Here is a 20,962-nt window from a genome sequence, read left to right on the forward strand (position 1 = left end):
ACACTTTTCCGGGGATGTTGTCTGGGCCAGTTGCTTTGTGCGGATTAGTCCTCCTGAAGGTACTCCGTACTTCTGCTGAGGTCACGCTGAGATGCTCTTCATCCGGTGGCGAGGTGAGTCTGGTGCTGGGTGGTCTGTTCGGGTCTTCAAAGCGTGCATAGAACTTGTTGAGGGCATCAGGCAGAGATGGGTCTTTGGGGCATTGTTCGCTCCTTCCTTTATAATCTGTTATGCACTTAATGCCCCTCCACATGCTCCGAGGTTCTTGTGAGATGAATTGACCCTCAATCCTCTGTGCATATGTGGCCTTGGCCCTCTTAATACCAGCAACCAGCTCTTTCCTTGTCCTACTCAGCTCCTCTGAGTTTCCAGACCTGAAGGCAGTGTTCCTGGCTTCCAGCAGGGTACGCACCTCTGCATTCAGCCAAGGTTTTCTCTTTGGGTAGCTTTTAACATTTCTGATAGTGGAGACGGTGTCAGTACATGTACTAATGTAACCCAGAACTGAGGATGTATATTGGTCTAGATCAAGCGAACCTCCATTTTCAGCAGCTTCTCTGAAAAGTGTTGTGTTCTGCAGCCCTGAACACAACAGGTACCTGAATGCAGCACGGCTATTTTAGTAAACTTTATGGTTGTTAAATAAATGTAAACAAAACAAAAACAGAGTTTTATCTGCTGAACTGAATACAAATTCCTTTCAAGTAAACTGCAGTCCATGCTCTGCTACCATGGTTAACCAATGCTTACTGCTATTTCCTGTCTGACAGGAAGTTGTACCAGAATCATTTATACAGTAGCGCCCCCAGGAATAAGGTGGATAGGGTTTTATTTAGCTTTTTTTCTGCTGTAGCTGTTTGCAAAATACATTCAAATAAAGCATGTGGCTGCTCTAGGGGCGGTGATCACTCGTTACTACTCGTTACTCATTTTCAAGTTCATTGAAATGGTGGTGCTGAACCATCATGGTACGAACACATGTATCACCACACATTCTTCAATAATTGTAAATTGTATAAACTTTGTGGTATTTTCAGGAGCCTTTAGTCTGTAAAAGTGCAACATTATTATTTGTCTTTGTCACTAATTTTCTGTATATGCAAAACTTGGTGGAAGTTCTCCTGTTTATAGGGATCCACAAACCAGTGTATTCGCAGTGACAGCTGATCAACAGTAATAAGAAATATTGAAGACATATTCTGAGTGTAATTTTCTTCTTCCTCTCAGGGTCAGAAGATCAGCCACGATGTGGCTTCTGGTGTGATCCAGATGACCGTGGATCATTTCACCAGAGCCAACGAGGGCACATACACAGTCCAGATCCATGACGGCAAGGCCAAAACCCAGAGCTCACTGGTGCTGGTGGGAGATGGTAACACTGTTTAAACTTTACACAGCAGTTCACTGATGAGTAATACGTTTATTGATCCTGTTTGTGTCTAAGCAATGCACATGTGGTGTGTGAAAAGTGTCAACTTGTCATTTTTGGTGTTGTTCAGAATTAAATTAAATTGAAAGTAATATCCTGTCTGACTTCTGACATTATTTCAACTTTTATTGGCTCAATGATTTCTGTTGTGTTTGCAGTGTTCAAAGCTGCTCTGAAGGAGGCCGAGTTTCAGAGAAAGGAGCACATCCGGAAGCAAGGTACAAAAACACTCAGCACACAAACACACACAGTGTTCAGTTTCACTTTCTATATTTTAAGATAATAATTTAATAATGTACATTCTACTGGATATTACAAATTAATGATGAGTTGTTTTAGATTTAACTCAAGTCTGACCTTCCTAAAAGTTCATTTATCTTTTCATCTCTTAAGGTCCACATTTCTCTGAGTATCTGTATTTCACAGTCACTGAGGATTGTACCGTTCTACTCGCCTGTAAGGTAACAAAACCACACCCTCACAGGTGGTTTGTTCTATGAGCTTGCATGTCAGTTGTGTTTTCATTTTTTATTGCATTGGGTCACTGATCAGCATTGTTATTTTGTCTGTGTGCTCATTTCTGTCCTGTGTGTGTTAGGTGGCTAATGTGAAGAAGGAAAGTGCTTTCCACTGGTACAAAGAGGATGAAGAGATTGTTCCGGAGACTCCCCCCAACGTCATGTCTGGAGCTTGTGCTCTTCCTCTCCCTCTGGTACAAATATCCATCACAATGTAGCCATAAACAAATGTAAAATAATAACTATTGCATTTCAGCTGTTTAACTTCCAAAATGTTTCTGAAGTAGCGCAATCCTTCTGCTTGCTGGTATTTATTTAGTTCTCCAGGAAAGATCAAGGTGTTTACAAGGCTGTGCTCAGTGACGACAGAGGAAAGGACACTTCTGTGTTTGACGTTTCAGGCAAAGGTGCATTCATGATTCACATCAAGACAACGGTTTAATGTTCTTTTAGTAGTCGTGATGTATTTAACACAGTTTCCTTCTTTCATTCAGTGTTTGATGACATTATCAATGGCATTGCCCACATTGCTGGTGAGTATTGTTTTAAACCAAACTCTCTTGTTCCGTTCAAACAGTGTATGCAACGCACCACAAAGCCATAATTATGAACCCAATTCCAAAAAAGTTTGGATGTTGTGTAAACCCCAAGTAAGAACTGAATGATTGGCTAAGCTCATGAACCCATATTTTGTTCATAATGGAACAAAGTTTATGGGACAGATCTGGTTGGCAGGCGTCAGACTGATGAAGTCTTTCAGATGAAAGACAAAACATTTCCCCCTTAAAGAAACTTGTCCAGATGACACAATTTAACCTTTTTTATGAATGAAACAAGGTAGACATATCAGCTGTTTCCCACTGTGGAGCATCTCCTCTTCTTCACAAGCTCTGTTTGTGACTGCCCTTGGCTAGCAGGCTCTGGCTTCAAATCCAAGAAGGAAACCAGAAATTACCCCAACAGATCATTTTGCCAGGTTCAGGTTCTTTGATTGGACCATTGCAGCTTCTGAGCTCAGGAAGTTCACAGATTTATTATGGAAACTAAAAACGAGTGTTAAATACACAACCATTGAAGTAAAGTGGGCTGTGTGCTGAGCCCCCTGCTGTACTGTCTCTACACCCATGAGTGCAGCCCGACCCACAACAGCAACCTCATCATCAAGTTTGCTGATGACACCACAGTGGTCGGACTAATCTCTAAGGGAGATGAGACATTTTACAGACAGGAGGTCCTGGAGCTAGCAACCTGGTGCTCAGAGAAAAACCTGGCTCTGAATATAAAAAAACAAGGAGGTGATTATTGATTTCAGGAAGCACAGCACCAACCTAGCCCCCCTTTACATCGATGACGAGTGTGTGGAGAGGGTTCACACTTTCCGATTTCTTGGTGTCCATATCTCTGCTGACCATTGTAACATAACTCCTATGTTTGTTTCTCTCTGAATAAATACATTAAATGGTAAATGTATCAAACTGTTTTGTTGAACAGTTGCTGTTATTTCATTGTTAAAATGATTCAGAATTTCCACTTTTTAAAACTGATTTTGGGCCTTATCATGATGGGTGTAGGTGTGGTTGAAATTAGCAAATAAAAAGGGGCGTGTGCGTCGGCGCGGGAGCGCAACCGGAGAGGAAGACGTGCACCGTCAGATCTGTGCAGCGGGAGACTTGACTTGATTGAATGTTTAAAAGAAGTAAAAAATCAAAGAAAAGACATAAACGACCATCAAAGTTCGTCCCAGCGCCACAGATCGAGCGTTTTAGAAACTGGATCAGAGCTTGCACCCAGGAAACGCCGTCTGGTGTAAGAGGACGCCACTGAGGGGAAAGAAAGACGCTCCCGGTGAGATCTGAACTTTACTTTTCCTTTTGGGGATTTTTAGTGGTACCACTCTTTTTTTCTCATCTTTTTAGTTTTTTTTTTTTTGACGTTTTGAATTTTTAATTTTGGATTGGGACTTTAGAGTATATTAGAGTATATTTTACACCTTAACTGGAGAGAGAACACCACAGCAGTCATCAAGAAGGTTCAGCAGAGACTACACTTCTTAAGAGTCCTTAAGAAGCACAACCTGAACACCAAATTGCTGCTGACCTACCACTCGTCCATGGAGAGCCTGCTGACATACTGTATCTCAGTATGGTACGGCAGCTGCACCCTGGCTGACAGGGAGAGGCTTCAGAGAGTAGTCAAGACAGCACAAAAGATAACTGGCTGCCCTCTCCCCTCCCTGATGGACATTTACACATCACGCTGCCTCAACAGAGCAGAAAGAATAATCAAGGACTGTTCACATCCGGGTTTTGAACTGTTTGACTCGCTACCTTCAGGGAAGCGCTACAGGTGCATCAAAACATGAACAAACAGATTCAAGAACAGTTTTTTTCCTGAAAGCCATCACCACACTGAACTCACATGCACTAATTTAATAATCTAACCTCCCAAACCCCTGGACTTCTACTGTGCAATACTACTGACATTTCATACTCTCAACCACCTTAACTACCTCACTAATATCCATAATGTGCAATATAATTGTGAAATACTTGTATTTTTCACTTTCATAGTGCTATTATATCTATATTGCGTTACATTTTTATACTTTTAGTGTGTGTTTTTCTTAAGCATGTTTTTGCACTGGAAAAAGGAGTGGCTGTTAATTTCATTGTACTTGTGTATAATGACAATAAAGGCATTCTGATTCTGATTCTGATTCTGAAAGGCAACATAAAGTCAAGTCAAGTCACAAAACATAAACAGATGTTACTGATGTGGTGAAGAGCAGTGGTGGAGAATGTAATGATTGCAGTGTACCCAGAATGAAAGATCAGGACCGAACAGATACCAGGACTCATATAATAGTTTAAAGTGTTTATTTACAGGTTGGTGATATATACAATATGAATGAGGGGAACGGGAACACCTGGAGAGAGAGCGATGATTTAAAGGGCTGCGGTTGAATGGGAATATATCTTGTAGATTTATTCTTACAGTGTGAAGCAGGAGAAGGTATTATACAGATGGTGTCCAGTGGCACAAGGTGAAGCAACGAGTAGATTGAGGCAAGTGGTGGAAGGCATCCAGCAATTGGAGCTAGGCAGGAGGAGTCACAATTCATGTGGAACTCAGGCAGGGCAGGTACAGCAAGATCCAAACTCTGAGGAAGCGCAGAGGAAAAAACACAATATTAGGCTTTACTAATATCACTGAGAAATGGCCAGAACACAACTACCGTTGGTAGGCAATGTCCCAGCGCCTGCAGAGTGGTTCCTGAATCTTCTTCTACTCCTCCTGGGTGTACTGATCATCTGCAGCTGGAGCCAATTAGGAGTGATGAGGAGAGAGAAAGGCAGGGTGCAGGGCAGGATCCTTACATTACCCTCCCCTCAAGAGTCGCCTCCCGGCGACCTGAAGCGCTTCTCTGGGTGTGCCCTGAAGAATGTGGTGATGAGGCTGGGGTCCAAGATGAAGGACCTCAGGATCCAAGAGCGCTCCTCTGGACCATAACCCTCCCAGTTGACCAAATACTGGAACCCCCGCCCCCGGCGCCGAACGTCCAGGATGCGGCGGACCGTGAAGGCTGGATGGTTGTCAATGAGACGGGGGGGCAGAGGGAGGTCGGTAGGAGGGCACAGTGGGCTTTCCACAATGGGCTTGAGTTGAGACACGTGGAAGGTGGGATGAATCCGCATAGATGCAGGTAGCTGGAGTCTGACTGCCGTAGGACTCAGGATACGTGTGATGCTAAAGGGGCCAATGAAGCGGGGAGCCAACTTACGTGGGGTGTCCTTGAGGTGAATGTTCTGGGTCGACAGCCAGACTCTTTGTCCGACCTTGTAAACTGGGGCTGCAGATCGATGACGATCTGCAATCTCCTTGTTTTTGGCAGCTGTGCGCAGTAGGGTGAGCTTAGCTTGGCGCCAGACCCGACGACATCTCCTGAAATGATGTTGCACCGAAGGAACTGCTACATCACCTTCTTGACTGGGAAACAACGGTGGAGCGTAACCAAGGGAGGCTTCAAATGGAGACAAACCAGTAGCAGATGATGTGTGGGTGTTGTGGGCATACTCCACCCATACCAGATGTTGGCTCCATGTGGAGGGGTTGTCCTCCACCACACACCTGAGGGCAGCCTCTAATTTCTGATTTGCCCTTTCGGCCTGCCCATTGGACTGTGGGTGGTAACCCGATGTTAGGCTGACAGAGGCCCCTAAGGAATTACAAAAGTTCTTCCATACCTGTGATATGAACTGGGGTCCTCTGTCAGAAACGATGTCCGATGGGATGCCGTGAACTCGAAAAACATGTTGGACCAACAGCTGGGCTGTCTCCAAGGCCGAGGGAAGCTGGGGTAACGGAACGAAATGAGCAGCTTTAGAAAATCTGTCAATGACAGTGAGAATAGCAGTTTTACCATCAGAGGGGGGCAGCCCAGTAACAAAGTCTAAAGATATATGGGACCATGGGCAGCTAGGCGTGGGGAGTGGCTGTAGTTTTCCAGCAGGAGGCTGGTTACCAGTCTTACTTCTGGCACACGTGGGGCAAGCGGCTACGTAATCCTTTACATCCTCGTTCATGGAGGGCCACCAAAAGTGTCTCTTAGTCAGAGCTAACATGCGAGCAACACCTGGGTGACAAGAGATCTTGTGAGTGTGGAGCCAGTTGAGTACCTTAGTCTTAATACTGGTGGGTACAAACATAGTGCCAGCAGGGCCTGTCCCAGGATCAGGTTCGGACTTCTGGGCCTCTAAGATGTCTTTTTCGATGGACCAGGTCAACGAACCGACCACACAGGATGAGGGAAGAATGTTTGGCTCTTGTTCGGTGTCCTCTGGTGGTGAGAACTGACGAGAGAGGGCGTCTGGCTTCACATTTTTTGAGCCGGGTCTGAAAGTCAGTACAAAGTTAAATCTTGTAAAAAATAACGACCATCTAGCTTGTCTAGGGTTTAATCTCCTGGCCTCGCGGAGATAGGTAAGGTTCTTATGATCAGTCCAAATGAGGAATGGTGTGTCTGTGCCCTCGAGCCAGTGTCGCCACTCCTCCAAGGCCAGCTTGACAGCAAGGAGCTCACGGTTGCCTACGTCATAATTTTGTTCAGCAGAGGAAAGGCGTCGAGAGAAAAACGCACAGGGGTGCACTTTGTGGTCAACAGGAGATCTCTGAGACAAAACAGCTCCTACTCCAGTGTCAGAAGCATCTGAATCTTGGGATCGGGGTGACAAAGAATGGGGGTAGAGGAAAAAAGTATTTTTAGCTCACCAAAAGCCGTTTCTGCCTCATGAGTCCACTTAAAAGTCTGCAGGGTGGAGGTCAATTGGGTGAGAGGAGCAGCAATCCTGCTGTAGTTCTTGATGAACCTACGGTAGAAGTTCGCAAAGCCCAGAAATCGCTGCAGCTGTTTACGTGTCTCAGGTGTTGGCCATTCCACCACTGCCTTAGTTTTTTCAGGGTCTGTGTGGTATTGTCCTCCTTCAAAAATAAAGCCCAAAAAGGAGACAGATTGAACATGAAAATCACACTTTTCGGCCTTAACGTACAGTTGGTTCTCATACAATCGTTGTAAGACAGTCCTGACGTGGTGAACGTGTTGCTCCTCATCCCGTGAGTAGATCAATATGTCATCCAGATACACAAATACAAAAATGTTCAAAAAGTCTCTTAAAATGTCATTAACCAGTGTCTGAAAAATTGCCGGGGCATTGGTGAGACCAAATGGCATGACTAGGTACTCAAAGTGTCACAGTGGTGTCTTAAATGCTGTCTTCCACTCATCACCTTCCTTGATTCGAACGAGGTGATAGGCGTTACGCAGGTCTAATTTGGAGAATATCTTGGCAGAGTGTAGTTGTTCATGGATAGAGTCTATTAGGGGTAAGGGATATTTGTTTTTAATCGTGATCTGATTTAATCCTCTGTAGTCTATGCAGGGACGTAAAGTCTTGTCTTTCTTAGCCACAAAGAAAAATCCTGCACCAACAGGAGAGGTGGAGGGACGAATTATTCCAGAGTTCAATGATTCAGAGATATATTCTTTCATAGAGTCACGTTCTGGACCAGACAATTGTAAAGGCGGCTAGAAGGAAGAGGAGCCCCTGGTAGTAAATCAATAGCACAGTCATAAGGACGGTGCGATGGTAATGACAGGGCCTTTTGTTTACTAAATGCAGGGGCAAGGTCATGGTAAACACTAGGAATTTTAGACAAATCGACTGGATCAGGTGCCTCAGGATGTTTAATAGTGGAAGGAACAGCAGTTCTTAAACAGTCCATTAAACAGTGTGGACTCCACTGTTCTATTCTTTTAACCCTCCAGTTAATTATGGGGTTGTGATCTTTGAGCCAAGGAAAACCTAAGACAAGCTGTGTAACAGGTGACTCGAATACAAAGAACTCACTGTGTTGATGATGGTTCCCGGAGATCATGAGGTGTACTGGTACAGTCTTCTTAAACACCGAAGCGAACTTTTGACCTGTTAGTCCGGCCATTGTAAGTGGCGTGGGGAGAAGTTGTGTGGGGATGGATAGGAGCTCCACCAAGTCCTGGCTAATGAGGTTCTGCTCGGCCCCAGAGTCCACTAGAGCAACAACAGATTTACTTTCTCTATCAACGATAATGGTGGTGTTGAGTTCCAAGCGGGAGGCAGGAGAAGAAGAAGAGTTTCTCACCAATATCTCCTGCTTTATTGGTGAGAGGGGCTGTTTCCCAAAAGCGGGCAACGAGCAATGAAATGTCCTTGTTCACCACAATAGATACAAGCTTTATTGTTCATTCTTCTTCGTCTCTCTTCTGGAGAGAGGCGAGTGCGACCCAACTGCATCGGTTCTGGTTCTGAGTCGGGTTTGTATTCTAACATTAATGCAGGTAGTTGTCTCAGTGTGGAATGAAAACCGGAAGCAGTGGAACTCTAGGAAACGTAGTCTCTTTTATTGCAAACAGTACGACGTTTTGATGTGGAGGGAAAACCGGAAGTAGGCGAATTCTGGGAATCGTAGTCTATCTCCCACCTTCGTTCTTGTAGTTGATTATCAACACGAGTGGCTAACTGAATTAGCTCGTCCAAACTTTGTGGAGGCGCAGAGGAAAAAACACAATATTAGTCTTTACTAATATCACTGAGAACTGGCCAGAACACAACTACCGTTGGTAGGCAATGTCCCAGCGCCTGCAGAGTGGTTCCTGAATCTTCTTATACTCCTCCTGGGTGTTGAGCTGATCATCTGCAGCTGGAGCCAATTAGGAGTGATGAGGAGAGAGAAAGGCAGGGTGCAGGGCAGGATCCTTACAGAGAAAGTACTCAAACACTGTACTTAAGTAAAAGTAAAAATAGACAAAAATGTTTTCTAGTAAGAGTAGAAGTACCACATTAACGTTTTTACTTAAGTAAAAGTAAATGAGTACTTTATTATTAAAAGTAAAAGTACTTGGTGAATATATTATCTAATTCAGTGGTCTACAATATCATTAAGTGTGTCTACCATATGTATATTTTCTGTAATACATTAATAGTGTTGTTCCATTTTAATGAACAATGCTGCAGATAATACATATTTTTATTGTGTTTACTCTGTGACACAGTTCACACTTGGACTTGTGATTCTTCCGGAACTTCCGGTAAGATGGCGCCCGTGTACATAGCTTGCAATCCACCTCTGCTGATGGTGTTCGGAGTATTTGTGTTTTGTTCGTTTTTTAGTCACCAGTCAGCCATCAGGTGAAAAGGAGGAACCCAGACCAGTGGTCATTCCGTATGTTGAGAGGGTATCAGAGAAACTGAGACATTTATTTTCTAAACACAACGTCCCAGTGGATTTTAAACCCCAAAATACATTACGGCAAAGACTGGTTCATCCCAAAGATCCAGTCCCCCGGCACAAACAGAGTAATGTTGTGTATGCTGTTCAGTGTCAGGAGGGCCGTGATCAGTCTTGCATCAGGGTAACTAAACAGCCACTGGCCAAAAGGATGGACCAGCACAGAAGATCAACATCATCAGGCCAGGATTCTGCGGTCTACACTCATCTCCAGGCCAGCGGTCACTCTTTCAGGGATGAAGATGTTCACATCCTGGACAGAGAGTAACGATGGTTTGAGAGAGGAGTAAAGGAGGCCATCTTTGTGAAAAGAAATTGTCCATCATTAAACAGGGGTGGAGGCCTCCAGGTTTAACTGTCCCCTTCTTACAATTCTGTTATTGCTAGTATCACTCAACCACCTGTGAATAGTAAACAGCCATCGGGGTGCTAATGATCCATTGTTAGGCTGATGGTCCTTCTTGATCATGTGAGCAGCTGGTTTTGGTTGTCAGCAGCAAACTAGTTGATCCACTCTGAGAAGGTGCTATTTAAGAGACTGAGCTGAATATAGCACCTCAGACTGAGGAAGTCTTTCGGATGAGAGACGAAACGTTTCTACATTTATTTGCTTTGGTTTTTTTTTTTTTTTTTTTGAATGTCCAGAGGACCAGATTGAACTCTACCTTTTTCCGGCTCAAGACCATGGCCTTGGATTTGGAGGAACTGATCTTCATCCTGGCTGTGTCGCACTCGGCTGCGAACCGCTCCAGCAAAAGCTGTAGCTCACGATTTGATGAAGCCAATAGGACCACATCATCTGTAAAAATCAGAGACGCGATCCTAAGGCCACCAAAACGGATCCCTTCAACACCTTGGCTGTGCCTAGAAATTCTATCCTTAAAAGTTATGAACAGAATCGGTGACAAAGGGCAACCTTGGCGGAGTCCAACTCTCACCAGGAACGAGCCCGACTTACTGCTGGCAATGCGGACCAGGCTCCGACACTGGTCATACAGGGACCTAACAACCCGTACCAAAGGGCCTGGTACCTCATACTCCCAGAGTACCCCCCACAGGGTTCCCCGAGGGACGCGGTCGAACGCCTTCTCCAAGTCCACAAAGCACATGTAGACAGGTTCGGCAAATTCCCACACACCCTCCAGGACCCTGCTGAAAGTGTAGAGCTGGTCCAGTGTTCCACGGCCAGAACGAAAGCCGCACTGCTCCTCCTGAATCCGAGGTTCGACTATCCGATGGACCCTCCTCTCCAGAACCCCCGAATATTCCTTACCAGGGAGGCTTAAGAGCGTGATCCCCCTGTGGTTGGAACACACTCTATGGTCCCCCTTTTTGAATAGGGGGACCACCACCCCGGACTGCCAATACAGGGGAACTTCCCCTGATGTCCACGCAATATTGCAGAGTCGCGTAAGCCAACACAACCCTACAACATCCAGAGCCTTAAGGAACTCCGGGCGAATCTCATACACCCCTGGGGCCCTGCCACCGAGGAGCTTTTTAACCACCTGGGTGACCTCAGCACCAGAGAGTGAAGGCCCGACCCAGAGTCCCCAGGCTCCGCTTCCTCAGTGGAAGACATGCCGGTGGGATTGAGGAGGTCTTCAAAGTATTCTGCCCACCAACCCACGACATCCCAAGTTGAGTTCAGCAGCACACCACCCCCACTATAAACAGTGTTGGTGTTGTACCGCTTTCCTTCCCTGAGATGCCGGATGGTGGACCAGAATTAGGGATGCACCGATCCCCTTTTTTTACTTCCGATCCGATCCCGATACCTAGATCTGAATATCGGCCGATACCGATCCAGTTCCGATATCATGATAATCATTGATTTTATATGGAGCTGTAATAATGTCCTCTCAAGTACACTTTGTACAAATATATGCATGCATGTCCAAAAAGGCAACTTGAAGTAAGTTTTATTAATGTTGGATAAGTTTTAAAGTTAGAATAAAATTCTGCTAACACAAAACATGTTTCTTTTTATTCCTAGCTTTAAAGTGGATATTAAAGTGATTAATTTAAGTGATTGTTTATTTTTTTTTTTTTTTTTTTAATTAAGGGGCAGATATAAGATTTTTTTTCTTCTTTCTGCACTCTTTTCATTCAATGTTTTCTTTTTGATTTTTTTTTTGTTTCATTTAAATGAATGAATAAATGAATTAAATTAAATTAAATGTTAAATGGCTTCAAACATCTGCTAAGTTCATGGCATAAACCAATAGACATGTTCCTGATTTTAGTATTTTACATCACTTTATAATGTAGCTGTTTTTGTTTTTAATATATAATTTTCAAATCATACGTTTTTTATGATTGTCTACTGTTTTACTGATAAATATCTCCTGGAGGGTAAACTATATCTTGGCTGCAAGGATCAAGCTGAAAAATCCTTCGTTTTCTACAACTGATAGTGGTTGGTCATTAATTATGATGAAGCTTAGCAACTTCTCTGTAAACATTTGAGCTCCGTGGTTTCAGCGATGTCTTCTTCTTCTTCAGTCCGAAGCAGGCAGCCTGATTTGGGGCAGCCGGGCTTAGTCTGTCCGTCCTCAGAGACGGGCAGACTGAGCGGGGCAGATTGGACGCGGCTGGCCGGGGTTGAGTCGCCTCTTTCGATTTGACCAAAGAGTAGTGCCCCGCTAAAGCCACGGAGCTCGAATGTCCAACATAAAACTAACTACCACGGTTTAATGTGGTGCTATGGCTCTGCAGACATTGCACGTTGCTGTCTTGTTTTGTGGTGTTTCTAGTGTTAAATACTTCCACACAGCAGACATGTTTAGATGAAAAGTTTGTTAGCCGTTAGCCACAGTGCTGATAAACTCAGCCCTCACGTTGTAGCTGGCTGCAAACTATGAACTGGATTTCCTGAATGTGAGGCGGGTCTTATTACTCTGGGTTCATGAGACATGCCGCCGTTCAGGAAATCCATTCCGTAGTTTGAAGCCAACTTGCATCATGAATCAGAAATGTCGGCAGGTGGTTCGGAAAAATCCGATACGTAAATTATGCTGGTATCGGAGGCCGATACCTATACTGGATCGGATCGGGCCCATCCCTAACCAGAATCACCTCGAAGCCATGCAGAAGTCATTCTCCATGGCCTCTCCGAACTCCTCCCATGCCAGAATTTTTGCCTCAGCGACCACCCAAGTCGCATGTCGCTTGGACTGCCGGTACCCATCAGCTGCTTCCGGGGTCCCACAGGCCAAAAAGGCCCAATAGGACTCCTTCTTCAGCCTGACAGCATCCCTCACTACCGGTGTCCACCACCAGGTTCGAGGGTTGCCGCCACAACAGGCACTGACAACCTTGTGGCCGCAGCTCTGGTAAGCCACCTCGACAATAGAGGCATGGAACATGTCCCACGCGCACTCAATGTCCCCTATCTCCCCCGGAACATGTTCAAAGTTCTCCCGGAGGTGGGAGTTAAATCTCTGTCTCACAGAAGACTCTGCCAGACACTCCCAGCAAACCCTCACAATACGTTTGGGCCTGCCAGGTCTGACCGGCATCTTCCCCCACCATCGGAGCCAACTCACCACCAGGTAGTGATCAGTGGACAGCTTCACCCCTCTCTTCACCCGAGTGTCCAAGACATGTGGCCGCAGATCAGATGAGACAATGACTAAGTCGATCATCAAACTTCGGCCTAGGGTGTCCTGGTGCCAAGAGCACATATGGACACCCTTATGCGTGAACATGGTGTTTGTTATGGACAATCCATGACGAGCACAGAAGTCCAACAACAGAACACCACTCGTGTTCAGATCAGTGGGCCATTCCTCCCAACCACACCCCTCCAGGTTTCACTGTCATTACCCACGTGAGCATTGAATTCCCCCAGCAGAACAAGGGAGTCCCCAGGAGGTGCACTTTCCAGTACCCCCTCCAAGGACTCCAAAAAGGGTGGATAATCTGAACTGCCGTTTGGTGCATAAGCACAGATGACAGTCAGAACCCATCAGTCCACACGTAGGCAGAGGGAGGCTACTCTCTCATTCACCGGGGTGAACCCAACACACAATAAGTATTGGGCAATAAGTATGCCCACTCCTGCTTGGTGCCTCTCACCAGGGGCAACTCCAGAGTGGAAGAGTGTCTAACCCCTCTCAAGGAAACTGGTTACAGAGTCAGAGCCATGCGTAGAGGTGAGTCCGACTATTTCTCACCGTAACCTCTCAGCCTCACACACCAGCTCAGGCTCCTTCCCCACCAGTGAGGTGACATTCCACGTCCCAATAGCCAGCTTCTGTAGCTGAGGATCAGACCGCCAGGGTCCCCGTCCCACATTGCACCTGACCCCTTTGGCCCCTCCCACAGGTGGTGAGCCCATGGGAAGGGGGACCCATGTCTCCTCTTCGGGCTGTGCCTGACCGAGCTCCATGGGTAAAAGCCCGGCCACCAGGTGCTCGCCCGCGTGCCCCACCTCCAGGCCTGGCTCCAGAGTGGGGCCCCAGTGACCCACGTCCAAGCGAGGGAACATCAAGTCCATTTATTTTGCTCATCATAGGGGTGTTTGGGCTGCACTTTGTCTGGTCCCTCACCTAGGACCTGTCTGCCTTGGGTGACCCTACTAAGGGCGTGAAGCCCCCGACAGCATAGCTCCTAGGATCATTGGGACACTCAAACCCCTCCACCATGGTAAGGTGGCAGCCCAGGGAGGGCAAAAGTCTTTCAATAATCTTTCAATAAGGCGCATGGTGGTGCGTATCTTCTGGCTGACTCTCCACGGTGGAATCCAGTCTGGGTGTGTTAGTGGTGCTGTGGGTGCACCCAGCTCAATGACGTATAAACTAGAATATACAACGTCACTGGTCCAGGTCTTCTTGAAGGCGGGTCTAACGTTACCTGCTCTCTTTGCAGTGATTCAATGGACCAACTCCCCTCACTGGTTACTTTCAAACTAATGAACAAATAAAAAAACTGCAACGTGAATGTAACTTGTAACACAACGCATTATAGGCATGTAGTGTGTAGTAGAAAGTACAGACACTTAATGTAAAATGTAGTGAGTAAAAGTCAAAAGTACCCATGTTTAACTCTACTTAAGTAACGTACAGATACATGAAAAATGTACTTAAGTACAGTAACGAAGTACTTGTACTTAGTTACATCCCACCACTGGTGAAGAGTGGGTTTAACTTAAGAAGAGATCTAAAATGAAACTCTGCCTTTAGGGCCTCTTACAAACTTGGACTGACCCTGCTTTTAAAAACTGAGCATTATTTCCACTGAGAAAAATGTTATGATTTTATTACTCACCAAAATCCTATTGTTGTGTACTTGAACATCTTTTGCAGTTTTTTACAAATTTTCTCTGCGTCATATGACATACTGCTACAAAAGGCTGCTCCTGATCAAGTTGTATGTTTTCATGAGGTTCTATAGTTTCTAAAGCTGCCTGGAGGAGTAGGGAGCTGAAAATTGTAGTGGAAATTTAGCCAAACCAGTCACATAAAGGCTCTACAATATTTATGGATTGGCTTCATAAAGAACTACACTTCCGTCTTCACGTGACCCTCGGCTCCATGCTGTACTTTGTAATGGTGAAAATGTCCACATGTTAGAGACAGTTGGTCTTTTTTGATTACACAGATTGACTTTGACTCAGCCTTTCTCAAGCATGAGACCTTTTTACTTTCAGAAGGTTGTCTCTGACTGAATGTTCTGTTTGTCTCAGGTGCATCTGCTTCTGACCTGGTGATGCAGTGTACTCCAGAGGGCATCAGACTGCAGTGCTACATGAGTTACTATACGGAGGAGATGAAGACAGTCTGGAAACACAAGTACATCTATTTTAACACCACCAGTAGATCAGTAGATGAAGCTACAGATTTTAAAATGTTTAGTGTCTCTCAACTGTTTAAAGGTGTATTGAACTAAGTTCCTACACACAAAATTGTTTTGGGATAGTCTGATTAAAATTCCAGAGTACTCAAAGTACTTAGAACTCCAGGTATTTTGCCTTTTTTATGCTAAAGCCTTGTTTAAAGGCAGATTTTCCTGAAAGAGAAACAATGCTGAGGTTGTTCAAGCTCTCCTGCTTTAAAGCAGCAGTAATCTGCACTCTATACAGGCTGGCAGACGATGATCTCACCTACTGAATAGACCTTGTGTTTTGATCTCTCACACTTTGGTCAAACTTGAATTTTGGTATTTCAAATAGTTCCTTGTCCTAGTGTGGACAGGGACACACTGACCGTCTGACCGGGCTTACTTTACTTTTGTTTTAAAGCCCTCGTCTGTCAATGTGTTTGTTGTGGTGATGGTGCACTTGAACCCAGACTACAGACAACTCCAGATGTTTTTACACCCAGCTTGAAGTCTGAACTAACAGGTGGTGTGTGTGAAACTGCAGGGGAAATAAGATCGCCTCCTCTGAGAAGATGAGGATCGGTGGCACAGCGGAGATGGCCTGGATGCAGATCTGTGATCCCTCTGATAAGGAGAAAGGTCAATACTCCATTGAGATCTCAGATGGTGTAACGACCCACACCAGGACCTTTGACCTCTCTGGACAAGGTAGAAAACGCTTCTACACCAGCATGTGCATACATTTTATTTATTTGTGTTGTTTATATTTGACTATTTCTTTTGTTGTTTATGATTTTTGTATTTTTTGCAGCGTACACTGATGCATATGAAGAGTACTTAAGACTCAAGTAAGTTTGTATAGCAATAGCTTATGAACATGTAATTTTTCAATCTGTTTATAAAATATTTGCATCATACTGAACATGTTTTGTCTTTTAGGGCTGCTGCATTTGCTGAAAAGAGTAAGTAGATCTGCTGAAAAAAGTGCTGATGAAGATGTATTCTTTTATACTTAAGAACTTTTGGATAAAAGGAAACTGACTCATGTTTTAATTTAAAGCAGTTATTAATCAGATTAAAGGAAACGACTACTGTCTACAGCCATTTTAACAGCTCTTTCAAATATATTCAAGAATATCTGGAGTGTGAGTTCATTGTTCTCGAGACACAACAGAAAATAATTTACCATGTGTAAAAACCACAGATAAAACTTTTCATTCTTTTTTAATTCTCCTCTTTAATGCTGTACAGAATTTATTTCCCAAAATGTGTACAAATGAAGTTTAAATATTTAAAGTCGTCAGTGTGTATTTTGTGTCGAGGCTAGGGGAGGAGTCATATTGTTGTTTTCTTCTCAGACCGTGGAAGAGTGGTTGGTGGTCTGCCTGATGTGGTCACCATTATGGAGGAGAAGGTGAGATCTTTTCAGTCTCTTCAGATTTCTTCCACAGTTGTTTACATCATGGCCTCAGCCGTGCAGTAGAAGGGTGAAGGTGTCCGAGCAGCATTCCTCAGAAACAAAAGACAAAAATAGGAGCTTGACCTATGACTCGCTCTTATTGAAGTGACAAGAAACAATATTAAATGGTTAAGAAGTTACCTTCAGTCACTTAATGTGGACTTCAAACAACCTACATCAAAATTTCTTACATTAGTTCTTTACCATACCAATTCTAAAAACCTTGCCTGAAAATGTTATTTTTTGTTACTTTATCTAGATTTATTAAGCAGTCCCAGATCAAGATTTGCATACAGGGAAGTCATAATCCAGTAATTATCCCATGAAATTACCATGCCCAATCTAATCTGAATAACTGCACAGTTACACGTGCAAGTACCTGTTTGTCAAGTGAAGAGCGACTTCTGTGTATTAATTCAAAGAGAAGCACGCAGACATTCTTGTAGACACAAATGTCAAACACACAAAGTAAAATGGATAAAAGCTGAACCACAACAGGAAAATAGCATGAAAACCCCATTTTCACACTCAGAAACATTGCCCACATAACTCCTACCCAGCATGCTTTGCAACATTCACACTGTCTCTGGGACGTGACTCTCTCACACATTTCACACACCTTTAATACAAACAGATTTATTACTGAGAGAATATTGATGAAAACAAACCTCAGCTTTGTAGTTAGTTTATAAAAGTAGTTAACCACAAAGAGGATAGTTAAAGTGAGTGGATTCATTTAAATAAATGACACGAGGGAGTTCTGCTCTGCATCTTTGGTTCCGATGGACCGGATTAAATTCTGAAAGCTCACTTCTGAACGACACGAACACTTTATCTGTGATTTATGAGCCGTTCTGAGTTGTGTTCACTGGCGTTACGTTGTCATATTAGTCTTACAGTGTCGGCGACAGCAGTGGGTGATAAAAGTTACTGCTTTAGCATTAGCTTCTGCTAATTTTCTTATCTGTTTAGAGGTTTAGCGTTAGCGACGCTAGTTTTTTAATTTGCAAAGTTTGGGGTTATCTGTGCCCACCACTGCTGAGCTGTCTCATTGAGTGTGCACTGATGTCTTGAGGTGTCTAGAGTGTTTGTTGTGACAAACGGTATTAAATGAGTCATTTTAACTTGAGCTGGCTCTGCTCCTCCAGTCTCTGAGCCTGACCTGCACCGTGTGGGGCGAGCCAACCCCAGAGGTCTCCTGGTTCAAAAATGAGCAGGAAGTTGCCTCCAACGAGCACACCAAAGTAACTTTCGACGGTGGCAAGTTCGCCAGCATCGTCATCAACAAGGTCACTCCCGAAGACTCTGGCAAGTACAGCATCAACGTTCGGAACAAGTACGGTGGAGAGTTTGTCGAGATCACCGTCAGCGTCTACAAGCATGGAGAGCAGATCCCTGAGCCCAAACTGGGACAGCCTAAAACAGCCACGCCAGCATCCACGCCTGCACCACCAAAGTCCCCAGCTCCCCCATCCAAGACCCCCACCCCATCTAAGGCTCCAACCCCAGCACCGTCCCAGAAGAGCTCAACTCCTGCCTCCACCCCGGTTCCCAAGTCCCCAACCCCAACTCCACCTCGCAGTGTCAAATCCCCAACCCCACCCAGATTCATGAAGTCTCCCACCCCACCCAGAAAGTAAGGAGTGGTGATATGTGAAGAGGAACCTTTTCCTGTTAGCATCATTGCTCATTAGCATGAGTTGAAACCAGCAGCCGTTAGTTTAGAGCTGATTTAGTTGTAGACAACTCGTGTGCCAAAGTCAAAACTGCTGCTTCTGCTGCTGTGGCACATTTCAGTAGGTGGTTCATAAGCAGTTACATGATACACGATGCTTCATTGTTTCATTTGTGACTCACGCAGGAGAAACAGAAGAAAAGCAAAAGACCTACATAGATTGAAGTTTAATGTTTTCAAAGCAGAACCTTCCACTGTTCCGTGCACGTGGAATGCCTTTATCATGTTTTAGGACTGTCAGAGCATATTTAAGGTTTATTGCATGTGGGGTCTTATTTCCAGGAGCTGGTCAGTGGTGTGGGAGGGAGGAGGTGTGCTGTCTCTGGATCATTACGCAGTTTCAAACGTCAGCTTGAAGTTTTACATCCATCCAGAAGCTTGTGCTTCTCGTGTGCTCACTTTGAGCTTCACCTCCATCAAGAGCTTACATTTGGATCTTATGCATCACAGACTTGGGCATAGATCATTTTTACATTAATAACATCCGTCAACGTCCAAAACTACTGAAATCAGACCCATGTTGTAATGAACAAGATTTGTACTTCAAACTGGATCAGTGTTGGAAAGTGTTACCACATACAACAGACTACTGCTTTTAATTTGTCCTCCTGTCAGCTGTTTTTGTCCTCTCCCATGTGCATCGTACTTGAATTATCACAAAGCCTGAACATGTGAGTAATCGTATTCTCCTCCTGCCAGAAAGGTCCATCTGTCTCTGAATTGTTTTTGTCTTCTGGTGCTTTGTGATGGTAATAAACTGTCCTCATCAACCGCCTCTGTTGTGTTCGCTGTCTCGCCTCATTGTCGTGTGCAGGTAACACTTCCTTCAGCACCAACGAATAAGGTCACAAGTTAAAAAAATTGTTCCTGGGCTGTGATCTCCCACAGACTGAGTGACAGCCAGGTAGGCAAACAAACCTGCTCCTGAAACCCAGGTGAGCAGAGGTGGGCGGGGCTTGTGACGTTAGCTGTCAGTGGAGCGAACAGAGCAGGTACAACAGGCTGCTGGTTTGCACAGAGTGTTCAGATCAGTGACTGCATCTCTGCTAGTTTATGTTGGACAGAGTACAGATACTCCAAGTACTAGTTTATGTTGGACAGAGTACAGATACTCCAAGTACTAGTTTATGTTGGACAGAGTACAGATACTCCAAGAAAAACAACACACAAGTTATGTTTCGTAGTTTTTAAAATCATGTGGAGGTTTTGCCATTGCATAAGAAACAAGGATATCCTTCACTGATGATCAAGTAAGTGTTTATTTCTTTGGTTTGATATAAATATATTATATATAATATTCTAAACATTTTATTATTAACAAAGTCCTCACGCCTCTTTGCTGAAGTTTAGCTCAAAGGTTTTCCTCCTTGTTTTGTGCTCTCAGTAAAAGTAAATAAGCTGCATAATGTTTTAAAACTTGACTTCCTTAAAAAAGATTTGAAAATGTTTTTAATTTAACAAATGTTTATAGTCAACACAAACAAGGATTGATTTATTTACAGGTGACAACTGTTAATAACTCTGGGGTTTCATGTCTTGTTGACAGTGCCGTTGTATTTACACTCATTTGTTGTCAGAGTTAAAGGTAGTCGGATCATTGTGTAACACTTTTGTAACATTTCACACTGAAGGTAGATAAGACGCCGATGCACACAGACCGAGGGCATCTGGGATCCATGGAGTCCAGTCAGCCTGGTTTGTCTTCAGCGGACAGTCAGTGTAGTCTGTCTTCAGACGAGGTGCCTGAGGTCTACATCGAGCCACACTACAAGGAATCGTACCGGCTGGCCATTTACGCTCTGCTGTGTGGAGGCAGAGAGGCCTATGAGGAGTACGTCCAAGCTGAGAAGATCAGACACTTTCTGTCAGAGCAGGAGATTCTCTTCATCCTGGAAAAAGCAGAGAAACCGGTTGTGGAGGCTGATTCAGTGAACACGGGCAAGGTGGCGAACCCCTCCACCTACTTCCCACTGGACTCAGACGAGGAAGTGCCTGACCTGGAGCTGGGGTGGCCAGAGGTGGATCTGAAAGATGCAGACACCAACATCAGCCTGCTGTATCACCCTCCCAGGGATAACTCACCAACTATTAAAGAGGTGGTGAGGAAGCAGATTCAAGTAGCTCGTCAGGTGAGCTATTTGTTGGGTTTTAAAGCCAGACAGACATTTATCTGTCAA

At 44.5% G+C, this 20,962-nt stretch overlaps 2 protein-coding genes across 2 annotated transcripts in view; both read left to right on the forward strand.

The window, feature by feature from the left end:
• The window catches only part of myom2a (myomesin 2a), a gene marked incomplete in the record, with an annotated part of 94,686 nt that extends 75,130 nt beyond the window's left edge, over positions 1-19,556 (forward strand). The window contains 12 exon segments of the mRNA XM_037689996.1: positions 1,228-1,372; positions 1,588-1,647; positions 1,823-1,890; positions 2,028-2,141; positions 2,267-2,354; positions 2,442-2,480; positions 15,458-15,563; positions 16,136-16,299; positions 16,403-16,439; positions 16,531-16,553; positions 16,950-17,005; positions 18,199-19,556. Of these exon segments, the coding sequence (XP_037545924.1) occupies positions 1,228-1,372; positions 1,588-1,647; positions 1,823-1,890; positions 2,028-2,141; positions 2,267-2,354; positions 2,442-2,480; positions 15,458-15,563; positions 16,136-16,299; positions 16,403-16,439; positions 16,531-16,553; positions 16,950-17,005; positions 18,199-18,690 (1,392 nt within the window).
• Positions 19,557-19,752: 196 nt separating this feature from the next.
• LOC119423200 (protein FAM83B-like) overlaps positions 19,753-20,962 on the forward strand; it is a 33,776-nt gene continuing 32,566 nt past the window's right edge. The window contains exons 1-2 of the mRNA XM_037690607.1: positions 19,753-20,035; positions 20,417-20,914. Coding sequence (XP_037546535.1) covers positions 20,432-20,914 — 483 coding nt within the window. The 5' untranslated portion in view covers positions 19,753-20,035; positions 20,417-20,431. The remainder of the gene's footprint in view (positions 20,036-20,416; positions 20,915-20,962) is intronic.

Source organism: Nematolebias whitei, chromosome 16, assembly GCF_014905685.2.
Source record: "Nematolebias whitei isolate Nwh7 chromosome 16, NemWhi1, whole genome shotgun sequence".
Lineage (NCBI taxonomy): Eukaryota > Metazoa > Chordata > Actinopteri > Cyprinodontiformes > Rivulidae > Nematolebias > Nematolebias whitei.